Genomic DNA, 12,414 nt, shown 5'->3' with positions numbered 1-12,414 from the left:
AGATATCTTATATAGAACACTAGATAGATCTACATTACTCTGTTTTTCCCAAACTACAACAGGTAAAGGAAAGTTATGAGCCATCTTTGTTAAACGCCATAATGTATCACAGTTCGGTACCGGCAATTTGTTCAATCAAAATAAACAACTAGCTTGGCGTGGATAAAGATTAGTGGGCGGGATACAGATTAGTGGGCGGGATACAGATGGACTACTTTAAGGGGACCTATAATTTTAGCCGGAACTTATTATCGAGGTTGAAAAAAAATTTCGCGACAATTGATTTTCGTGGTTTCGCTCTGTTTGGACAAATTTCTTTCATTTTCCAAGAGTTTTTCAATTTTGTTGGATGGGCAAATTTTTTATTCGTGGGTTCTAATTTCTGGAAAGCGAAAATAAGTTTCCATGAAAATTAGCTGGGATCGGGTTTGTCGGTTATCGGTGACTCTCAATCTTCGAATAACTTTATTTTTTTAGCAAGAAGCTTCATATTATTCAACGTACAAAAGACATTATAAAAAAGATCATCAATAAAAATGCATAAGTGTGAGGTTTGGTCGGAGCCGTACCACACATATTTTCAACTAGCCTGTTTCGTTGGAGCTTTAACATATTTTTGCCCTAACAATTTAAAAGGCTTAATTGCACTGCGTTTATTGTTGGGGATATCTGGTGTCTTATTTTGCTTGTGGACAGGAACGATCATTTGTGCGATAGATTCTTTCATCTATAATTTCATATTCGCTTTTGTGAATTTTGGACATGTGGCTTATCTCTGCTATCAGATGCGCCCAGTTAAGGTTAGTAGGTCTTTTCATAAATTATTTTGAGTCAACAACCGCCTCGTTTTGAAATCATTGCCAAGGTGAACCTCGCAAACAAATATATATATGCCCAATATGAATCAATTAGCTTAGCAAAATTTTGAAACGAGACATGTGGTTTATCTCTGCTATCAAATGTGCCAAATTAAAGTAACTAGCCACAGATGTCATTCCTTTACACACTAGAAGGGCCTACTGGGTTAATGCATTCAAACAAACTACTGAGAGCCCCTTTAGGTGATATAGAGCTCATAGATAATTATGACTTGGGTAGCTCAAGAAATTTTTGTTTTTTTGTGAATTGGGCTTTTCCAGAGAAAAAAAATTTACTTCCCATGTTGAGTAGGTCATTTCTGGAAGGCCAAACCCCCGTCGATTTTTGCCAACATATTCACGACCCCTGGATTTTTAAGCCAATTTTTTAGCTACCGCCTTGGATTTTTGCTGAAAATTCAGGGACCCCCCTTGATTATTTATATATTTTCATTGACCCGCCCAATGGATTTACTTTGTTTTTAAGGGGTACCCCCCTGGAATTTCCAACTTTCCAGACCCCCCTGGATGTCACACCTCCTCAACGTTCTGCAATATTCGATTATCGGCGATCCAAAAAATATCAACAATCTGATTGGTTAAAAAGAGTACAATATATCTTGTATTTTACATGTACAAAATATAAATTGACGAAAAGATGTTGTTGCATTGTAGCGGTAGCAGCAATCTAACGTCACTTTGCTACAAAAGTGCCCTGCGCTTTTTCCAACACAAAAAGTGCATTTTTTGGGTCACCTATAAACCAGTTATCACAATTATTTCTTTTAAGTTCAAGGAAGACGAGCACGAAACATTATATAAAGCCGTCTTCGAACAGTTGGCCATCAAACGATATCAATATAAACCGTTAGTGCAATGGGCGACAACTGAACGACTTTCAAAGGGTGAATTTTATTCAGTAGAGAACGAAACACGTGGTGAGAAGATCTCTATTATGTTGATTGGAAGGTAAGTTTGGCACAATGTTATTTCGATGTCAAACTACTCTCAGGTGTCCTAATAAACGCCCCTCCCCCGCGCTAGTACACTTTTCGATATTTTTCCAACTCCCCGGAACTTATAAGGACCCCACAGCAATCTGTTATTAATTTTTGAAGATATTTCAGCTGTCAAAATAAGAGTCCCTTATGTTTCTCTAAATAGCAAATAATTTTCATTGTATAATTACCTTTTTTGGGCGGGAAGGGGGGGGGGGTATTTAGAGGTTCAAATTCCAATGACCTCGTTTATTAGAATTTAAAGATTTTCCAACCCTCCTCCCACTTTTTTCCGACCTCCGCTCCGTTTATTGGGCACCTGAGAGTTTAGTCCATATCATCAATATTACCTTAGATGAACGCTTACTTGCAGTGATGGTCAAGGCAAGGTTTTTTTGTTCAAGACAAAGAATAGATTTTATACAGCAAATTAGTACATATTCTTTGAAAATTTTGGTGAATTATGCAAGGATTTGAAACGGAAAAGTCTTTTCGAATACTTCGCTGTAGCTCTAATGAATATATTCAAAACTCAAGACTTGTTATTTTAGATCTTGGAAATTTACAAAAAAGGAATTAAACAGTAAGAGCCCGAGCGCACACTTTTCTTTTTATTAAACACCCCTTTCTCACAGTCCCGGTGGAACCTCTTCCTATAATGCGGGTGAAAATTTTTATCGAAATACCAATGGGGAAAGAAATTCTTTTTTTCTGTGGTAGAAAATTCTAGCGCGGATGGCTTTTGAGTGCAATTCTTTCAAATTGGGATGAAAACAAAGTGAATCTTCTAGCGGGGCTGAAATTGTGTGGTATTTTTCTCACCGGGATCAAAATTTGGCCTAAATTTCCAATGGAGCAGGGGTGCCAGCGGGTCTGTGACAAAGGGGTGTAAATTAGGTGAAAGAAATTAAATTTGCTGTTTTTCAGGTTTCTACCAAAAATTATGGGTCGGTTGGTTGGTATTTGGGATTGAATTTTATTCAAAAGTACTCGAAATCTTTTTACTCATATAATGTTGTCGAACACACCACTTTAGGAGTTCTCTTACAAAATGCAATTTTTCCTCGTATCTGTAGAAAATTAATATTAGTTTTTTTTTCAAAACTTCCAGCTAAATCAGGGTCGGTCGAGCCTGTAGAACAACAAATTTTGTTTATTTTGCCGAAGGCTGGAAACTTTTCATTTCCTATCTCCCCAACGTTTATTTAACGTCCATATAACGTTAGATGAACGTTGAAACAGCGTTGTGTGTCAGCTGGGTTGCAAAAAAAGGAAACATGTACTAGAGTCAGATGAAAAATTCAAATTATTGCTAAAACCATAAACATACTAAAACCCACTCTGATAAATGGTTTATAGGGTACTATATTTGGGTTCTGCGAAAAAATGTAACAAAAATGTCCCATCTTTTGATCTAAGGTCACAAGGCGCTCATAGATTAATTTTCTAATTAAGTTTCTCCTGTTAATGTGGATGATCTAAGGTCACAAGGTGGTCATATAATTTCTAATTAAATTTGTCTTGGTAATCTGGAAATTAGATTACAATTGTACATTACATGAAATGTTGACATCTCTCATCTCTCTCAAATAAAATTCTAAAAAGTTGCAGCAAAAAACCGGTTCCTCTAACCAGTGAGTGGTAATAACTGATAGCTGAGAGTAACAGATTTTCAAGCTAAGAGCTGTGCGTGCAAGAAAGAAAAACTGGTATACTACTGGTTGGCTGTAATAATGTATGAGATGTATGAGATGTATGAGATGTCAGAAGAATATTAACAACAAATTTTGTTCATTTTGCCGAAGGCTGGAAACTTTTCATTTCCTATCTCCCCAACGTTTATTTAACGTCCATATAACGTTAGATGAACGTTGAAACAGCGTTGTGTGTCAGCTGGGTCGCAAAAAAAAGGAAACGTGTACTAGAGGTCAGATGCAAAAATTCATTTCTAAAACCCACTTTGATAAATACATAGGGAAGTATATTTGGGTGCTTAGGAGAAATGTAACAAAAATGTCCCATCTTTTGATCTAAGGTCACAAGGCGCTCATAGATTAATTTTCTAATTAAGTTTCTCCTGTTAATGTGGATGATCTAAGGTCACAAGGTGGTCATATAATTTCTAATTAAATTTGTCTTGGTAATCTGGAAATTAGATTACAATTGTACATTACATTGAATATTGACATCTCTCTCAAATAAAATTCTAAAAAGTTACAGCAAAAAAACCGGTTCCTCTAACCAGTGAGTGGTAATAACTGATAGCTGAGAGTAACAGATTTTCAAGCTAAGAGCTGTGCGTGCAAGAAAGAAAAACTAGTATACTACTGGTTGGCTGTAAGTAATGTATGAGATGTCAGAAGAATATTAACATCTCTCTCAATTAAAATTCAAACAAAAAACCTGTTCGGCTAGCCAGTGAGTGAAAAGACTGCTGAGAATAACAAATTTTCAAGACGGAACTGCTTGACAGGGCAAAAACTGGTACCTAACCGGTTGTCTGTAAGTAAAATATGAGATGTAGTTAACGAGAATTTAAATGGAAACAAGTCTTACTGGTATGTGTGATAGGCGTGCAAAAGTTATTCCTTCTTTTAAAGAAATTATGAAAGGATTCCAAATACTTGTTTTGCTGGTATGTCAGGTAGGTTGAAAGATCAATGCAAAATTGTTTTGAGAGAACAAAACCTGGGAATATTTTAATAAGTTTAAATGGGGAAAATATAAAAATAATTCTTAACAGTTGTCTCTCTCTAATTTGATCTTCAAGGGACATTTGACTAGAATTTCTTTCTAGTTGTCAAATTATTTTAAAGATTCATTATTCTCAAAAATTTTCTTTTCTACAGTGCCATTGTGAAGAAGAATGGGAAAGTTTTGCACAAGATCAAACCTTACGAGTTTTTGGATTCACCAGAATGGGTTCAAAGTACACAAGGGATTTTCGCAGCTCCTGTCACTTTTGAGGTTACATTAACCTACTTCAAGTTATTACTGTAAAAGTCAAACAATAAAAAACATGCCTTGTCCGGGGGGTAAAGTTGCTCTGCTTGGGGGTAATTCTCTTGTTTGAGGGTGATTGTCCATGAGGTCAACTGATGCTTGTCCAGGGGGTTAGACCTGCTGTCCGGGGGTCAAAAGTCACAATGTCCGGTGGGTAAATATCCAAAAAATGTCATATCCTCCACCCAGCATATTCAAATTTTTTCTAGAAAAGCCCATTCCACGCGAGCACGCGTTTAAGTTTGGAAATAAGTTAACTGCTCTCTATTTGTAGGTTTCAATCCAGTCTGAAGGTTGTACAATCATCTCGTGGAAACGCACAGATCTCATCAGAACCTTACGAAAACAACCTCTCGTTAAAAACAAATTCAACTCCATCATTGGTCAAGATGTAGCAATGAAACTGTTCAAAAGCAATAAACTTTTTGATCGCAATGACGAGAATAATAACGAGTGCATGAGAGTTGATGTTCGACACTTGATGTATAATGGCAATGGAAAGACCGGATTTGATGGTAAGTTTGGTGTAGAGAAAAGTAACAGGTTTCTTTATCTGAAACACCAGGGTTGTCACAACCCCGCTGGAAAATTTGGCAAAAATTTCCCCGGTGGGAAAATACCCTAGAATTTCAGCCCCACTGAGAAATTGACTTTGATTTCATCCCCATTCGAAATTCATTGTTTAGAAATTGCACTCCCAAAACAATCCCCGCTGGATTTTTTAACCTTGGAACAATAGAATTTTTATCCCCATTGAGATTTCAATCGAAATTTTTATCCCCCTCGGGTAAGTTATGGCGTGCCTGAAAACGAAAATTACCATAATTTTTAGATCGCATTACAGTATGTGGCCCCCAAAACGGCGATCAAATTTGAAATTTTTGCTGCATAAAAACCTTTAACATCACTTTATTTCCTGGAAGTTCTTTTTCAAAATTTTCAATTTCAACAATATCTTTCAATCGCTTAAAGATAGGTAGCTTTTTTCTAATGGCCCCCAAAACGGAGGTTTGAAATTTTAGCGATTTCTCGAGATATCTTTAAGATATGAATACAAAATTTTGACCATAGTTTTGAAATATGATTTAGAGGGTTTTGGGCATAAATTTATTTGATAAAATTTTTACAGTATATCCCTGGTTGTCAAAATGCAGGTTTGGGGCCCCCAAAACGGAGGTGTAGTTAAAATCAAATTATTAAGCCCAGTGGTAATAGGGGGAAAAACTATGAACATATTTGTGTTTTCCCTTAAATTTACGACCCGATGGATGTAAAATTTATGATTTTTATGAAATACTTCAAGACTTTCGATATTGCAAAGTCCAAACTGAAAATTTAGAAATTTTGATTTAACAACGTCTTTTAAATCAAATTTTTGAAAACAAATCTCTTTTGAGAATAGTTCCATTCATGTATGGAATAAGCTGTGAAAATTTTAGAATAAAAGCTTAACTGAAACTGAAAATATTAAGCTTTTAAGATATTTTTCTCCTATATTTTGCAAAAAAATGACAGAATTTGCCGTTTTTGCTGATTCAGCGAAAATTTTTATATATAATGTTATTTTTTTGTTATAAACTATTAACTCAAGGTGATAGGAGTAGAATTCCAAGATTTTTTGCTTTTTCTCATATTTAGAATTTTCGGTTTTGTCAATGCTGATTCTAGGGCTCCAAAATACTGGTTGACCTTCAAGATGCTATATCTTTTACCCAGCCTCGAAAGTCACAGATGTATTTGCATTTTCTGAACGGCATTAAGTGTAGAAAGTTTCCTATACCCCGTTTTCATAACTTATTTTCAATATCCAAGGAGCTAGAGTGAGTTATATGCAATTTTTATCTAATTTTGGTGTTAAAATATTTCCTTTAGACGCAAATATGTTATTTTGAATCTGTCTCAAACCAGCAAAAACATGCTTTTTTTAAGTATAACCATCATTCTTTCAAAATAAACAAAAATCGTTTAATTCTGATAAATCTACAAGTCAGAATCTTCATTTCAATGAAAACCTCAGTTTTGGGGGCCGTCTCCGTTTTTGGGGCCATATACTGTAGTCGGTAGAAAACGACCAAACAAATGACTGAACATCACAGGAAACAATTTTCGATTTCCAAGGTTGGAAATTCAATATTTTTGGGTTGGAAATTTTGGTTTTATAATTGAAGGTTGGAAATTTGAGCGATTACTTTAAGCTGATATGGAAAACGTAAATTACCCATATGTTTTGTAGAATAAACCAATGCCCTTCAAAAATCAAGTGAAAAAAACCCATGTAGAAATGACAATTTTCCAAGGCTGGTTGGAAAACATGACTTTTTGGGTGGGAAATTTTTTATTTTCCAAACAGTTTGGGAATTGAAAAAAAAGGTCAAAAATCGATCTGAGAATACATATTTCTGTAAATTTGATACCTCAGGTTGAAAAACTAAGACTTTTTGGGTCTGAAATTTGTGTTTCTCCCAAACAGTTTGGAAAACGTTAAAAATCCATGTGGAAATTACATTTTTGTGAAATTGAAACTCTTTCGATTGGAAAACTAGACTTTTTGGGTTGGAAATTTGTGTTTCTCCAAACAGTTTGGAAAACGTTAAAAATCCATGTGGAAATTACATTTTTGTGAAATTGAAACTCTTTCGATTGGAAAACTAGACTTTTTGGGTTGGAAATTTGTGTTTCTCCAAACAGTTTAGAAAACGTTAAAAATCCATGTGGAAAATACATTTTTGAAATTGAAACTCTTTCGATTGGAAAACTAGACTTTTCGGGTTGGAAATTTGTGTTTCTCCAAACAGTTTGGAAAACGTTAAAAATCCATGTGGAAATTACATTTTTGTGAAATTGAAACTCTTTCGATTGGAAAACTAGACTTTTTGGGTTGGAAATTTGTGTTTCTCCAAACAGTTTAGAAAACGTTAAAAATCCATGTGGAAATTACGTTTTTCTAACCATTTTCTGCGCATGTCCTTGGGAAAACCACAAGCGATTTTTCGCTCAAAACTGTTTTGATGTATAGCTAACCTAGATATTAGACTATAATGTGAGCAGTCAAGCTGTAAGTTTCCGTCAGGTGAGGCGTCTCTTCGGAGCGGCCTCGGTCAATCGCAGTGAGTTCGCATAGTGAAGCACATAGGGTACTTGTGTCATAGTTTCAAATAGCGCCCTGCTGAGCTGTGTGAGTGATCTAAGATCAACCACGTATCTGTGCGAACAATAACGAGAGATTGACCGGGAGCCATCGAGCCTAGGCTAGCGAGTGACTGTTCACAAAAACAAAAACCTTGTTTAAGATCTCTTTTCCACATCTCTGCCATCACTTTTTGGATTTTGGCTTTTTTCAACCTGAATTTTAAAAAATTCCAACCTTGTTAAATTTGGATTTTGGCTTTTTTCAACGTGAATTTTGAAAAATTCCAACCTTGTTAAATTTGAATTTTGGCTTTTTCAACCTCGATTTTCGAAAATTCCAACGTTGTTTAACTTTAAGCTTAGATTTTGGCTTTTTTCCAACTGAATTTTAAAAAATTCCAACCTTGTTAAATTTGGATTTGGGCTTTTTTCAACGTGAATTTTAAAAAATTCCAACCTTGTTAAATTTGGATTGTGGCTTTTTTCAACCTGGATTTACGAAAATTCCAAGCCATGGAAAATGCAAAATTTTCAACCTTGGAGAATGTCCCACATTTTCAGGTTGGATTTTCCATTGGATTTTATCTTTTTTCCAACTAAGAAAATTTGAAATTTCCAACCTTGGAAATCGAAAATTTTTTCCTGTGCATGAAGGGCACTATGATGTAGTTTCTAACCTGATGTGTAACCTAATTGTTTTTTGGCAGATTTTCGCGAAAACCGTAAAAACTGATAATGACGTCATAATCGATGTCTCCGAGCTTTATAAGAACATCAAGTTGTCAGTTTATTATTGGTAGATAGTTTTTGAAATTTTTCTCTTATTTTCCTTCAAAAAAGTTTTTTTATTGCTAGATATCTTTGAATCTGTACCCAATTGAACACTTGAACTAATTTTGGACATATTTTAGGGGTATTTTATGGAAACAATAGTTTTTCGCCAAAATTGAAATTATAAGAACTATATTCAAGATGACAACTTTCCTGTCAATTTAAATGATGAATTTTGAAGGTACTGGCTTGAAATTTTCACAGTATTATCTTGATGTACTTATTCATTGATTTCTAAAAAGATTTTACTGAAATATTGCGAAGGCATTCGAGGCAATTTATTAATTTTTGAGTTCTTTCAGCCCAGCCATTTTGTGCTTGTTTAAATTTCTTATTGTTGATCTTTCCTTTACAATGATTTTATAATGCAAGTGTATTATCAAGGGCATATCATTAATGTCTAAAACGCCCTAAGAAGTAGGTATTAACGACAAACCAATAAAACTTACCATTAAAGATGCTACATTACTGACTTTTTGATCAACAAATAGTCATCAAATACGACAAAGATAGAACAAGAAAAATTCAGATGTTATCATTCCAGCCGCGGCTTTCTTATACTATGGTTTATCCAATTGTTTTCAAACTTTCACCAAAAATGTATCCCACTAAAGTCGATCATTTGAAAAAAGTAATTTTTCGAAATTTTCATGAAAAATCCTATTTTCTGCTGACGTAATCAGAATTTCGAAAAAAATTTCTTTTCAAATTATCGACCTTAGTGAGATACATCTTTGGTGAAAGTTTGAAGACGCTTGGATAAACAATCCTTAAGAAATTCAATTTTTAGTTTTTATTACGTCTTCGATTATGACGTCATAATCAGTTTTTGCGGTTTTTCGCGAAATTCGGCCAGAAGCTACATCATAGTACCCTTCATGTTCAGTCATTTGCTTGATCGTTTTCTGTCGGCTAATGCGATCTAAAAATTATGATAATTTTAAGACATGCCATAACTTACCCGAGCCGATGTAGGAAAATGTTTCACCGGGGCTGTGAGACAGGAGTGTTCTGAATTAGCCTATTTCATTGGATTTGTGTTTTCAAGGGAAGGATCAAGGAAAAGTGGAGCAATCCAGAAAGAGGGAACCTCCCCTAATTTCGGATACACAGCTTTCGAAAGAGGAACTGATAGACTTACTATCTACAAAATATGAATAAAAAAACACTTCCTCATAAATCTATAGATTTAATTCCAGAGCTCGATACTGGAATTCTTTCCCATTTTTATTAAAAGATTCCAAGCTCAAAAAATTAAGTAGGTTGGTATTAGTGTAATTTTCTACATTAAATTTCCAATGGAGCTGAAATTAATGTTATTTTCCCTGTGGGGTCGAAATTATATGGTATTTTTTCCAGCGGGAACGAATGACCCAAATCTGACGGTGGGGTTGCAACCTGTCTGTGACACACGGGAGGTGTGCTACGTTCTCACGCTTTTAATTTTCTCTTTTTTAGAGAATGTTGGGAAAGTGATGGAATTTTTTAACTTTATTGAGAGGGACTGCGGGGTAGGCCTGGTAAAAGTTCTTATGGTCGAAAAACTGACGTTCTAGGCAAAACTCCTCACCCTGAAAATAGGCAAAAATCAACGACTAACCATTTTTCAAAATTGAATTAAAAAAAAAGAATTTTCTTTTCCAGAGAATGCTGGCAAAGTAAGGAAGCACGTAATGGTGACGGGTATTTATCATCTAAATTTGGCTTTCAAACACGAAAACGAAGAAATCATTACCGATCAAGTCCGTATCAATCGAGGGTAACGATGCCCGAAAGTTTTTTTCGCCCTGGAGTCGGATATAGCTGGATATTCGATATACAAACAATGACGATGATTTATTAATAACGAATATTAAATAGTAGTATGTATGTGTAAATATATGTTGTTAAAATCTAGAAAGAACAGAAAATTCAGAATCGCTCGAATCGTTGGAGAGCGAAGAAGATTATCTTTGTTCCATGGATTTTAGCTTCCGCGGAGGCACAGGAGGACTCTACATTACAGAGGTGCGAAGAACGGCATAGTGTATATTTCATTAATTTCGTCGTACCAAACTTAAATATTAAAGAATTTTCTGGTATGCAAAAAACAGTAACAGAACAAAAGTTTATCAAAGAATTTATCATATAACTGACATTCAACTTCTCAGAGACCCAATATTACCCCTTCCCACTGGAAAAATTGGCCAAAATATCGTCCCCGTCGGAAAATTATACTCTCATTTTTGTCCCCACTGAAAATAATCAAATAAGCAAATACCCACTGCAAAATATTGTGTCATTTTTTCCATCCCCACTGAATTTTCTGGTTAAAAAACAATGGAATTCAAATCACCCGTCATAAAAACATGGGAATTTTTACCCCCCACTGGCTGATAAAATCCCATCCCATCGGGTCTGTGATGAGTTAAGACGAGAATTGCGATTTAAGCAATTCAACTTTCCTTCATTGGATATTTACTAAAGCACCTAAAAATAACCTGTGACGTTTAAAACTTTACAGGGATTCCCTCTTTCACCCGGTTAGGTTTGCGAGATGCCAGGTATGTCCGAGCCAAAGTTTAAAAATGACCCATACTCGGGGTACTTAAGGCAGGCACTCCCCAATGGTCGCATGAGGTTGCAGCCCTTAACGTAAATGTTTTTTAGGTTTTTGCATTTTGATACATAAAGTGGGATGGGGCATGGTCAGATGGTCCCACTTGCTGAAAAATTGAAAAATTTCGAGAAAGACCTAATTTTTCAGCCAATTTTCATGATTTTGATGACGTCACAGAAATAAGAATTTGAATAACTTCTAGCAGGAGAAAGCTTTTGACTTCAAAATTTCAGCAAATAAGTAAATTAATGAACGGAAGCGATTCAAGAAAATAAATTTAAGATTTTTTGCTGACGTCAGCATATTTCAGTAAAAACGTTTTTTTTGTAAATTTTGCTGACGTCAGCAAAAAATTCTAACTTTTTTTTCGTAGATCGCTTCCTTTCGTCGATTTACACCATATTGGTTACTCAAGATTTTCTTTTTATGACATTATCAATATGGGGCAAAAATGAGAATTTTTCGAAATTTTTCAATTATGGAGCAAGTGGGACCATCTGACCATGCCCCATCTCATTTACTATATCGAAACGCTTCGAAAGAACCTAAAAACATTTACGTTAATGCGTGGAGCCTCTTGCGGCCATTGGGGAGTGCCTTAGGTACCCCGAGTAGCGTAGGGAGACAGAATTTCGAAAATTTTGTCCATTTTTTGACGCTTTTGCCACCCTTAGAGAGACTTTTTCCCAGAAATTTCAGCAAAAATTTTTAAATTTTACTCTAAATTTCAAGAATTTACGACCCTTTGAGGGAGCCGATTTTAGATTTTCATAATTTTGGAACCCTTACAGAGACTCGTTTGCTTTTTAATGTTTTTTGTACCCCTTTGAGGGACTTTCGAGGGTGTGAAAATGGGACCCGTATAGCTATTTCTTTTCTTTATTGAAACAAAGACACGTGTACACTACGAACATATATTACAAAACATTACTGAAACATAAAATATAGTCCCGCCCCCCGCTAGGAACTAACGTTATATCGCCAGAAGTACTAGACT

The 12,414-nt window shown here is 35.2% G+C and overlaps 1 protein-coding gene across 1 annotated transcript; it reads left to right on the top strand.

Annotated features, from left to right (window-relative positions):
• The first annotated feature begins 357 nt into the window (after positions 1–357).
• On the top strand, positions 358–10,737 carry LOC136820367 (blood vessel epicardial substance-like). The gene is made up of 5 exons (XM_067076557.1): positions 358–800; positions 1,648–1,826; positions 4,705–4,822; positions 5,133–5,373; positions 10,463–10,737. The coding sequence occupies exons 1-5, from the start codon at positions 537–539 to the stop codon at positions 10,579–10,581; spliced, it is 921 nt and encodes a 306-aa protein (XP_066932658.1). The 5' UTR covers positions 358–536; the 3' UTR covers positions 10,582–10,737.
• Positions 10,738–12,414: the final 1,677 nt, after the last annotated feature.

The sequence above is a fragment of the Clytia hemisphaerica genome, unplaced genomic scaffold, assembly GCF_902728285.1.
Source record: "Clytia hemisphaerica strain Z4C2 unplaced genomic scaffold, Clytia hemisphaerica genome assembly, whole genome shotgun sequence".
Taxonomy (NCBI): domain Eukaryota; kingdom Metazoa; phylum Cnidaria; class Hydrozoa; order Leptothecata; family Clytiidae; genus Clytia; species Clytia hemisphaerica.
The sequence above is the reverse complement of the archived record's forward strand: the minus strand, read 5'-3'. Positions and strand labels throughout refer to the sequence as shown.

Coding starts and splice junctions, on each gene's coding strand:
- LOC136820367 (XM_067076557.1), top strand. CDS start 537: ATGCATAAGTGTGAGGTTTGGTCGGAGCCGTACCACACATATTTTCAA. Junction 1,827..4,704: donor TCTATTATGTTGATTGGAAG/GTAAGTTTGGCA, acceptor TCTTTTCTACAG/TGCCATTGTGAAGAAGAATG. Junction 4,823..5,132: donor CAGCTCCTGTCACTTTTGAG/GTTACATTAACC, acceptor CTCTATTTGTAG/GTTTCAATCCAGTCTGAAGG.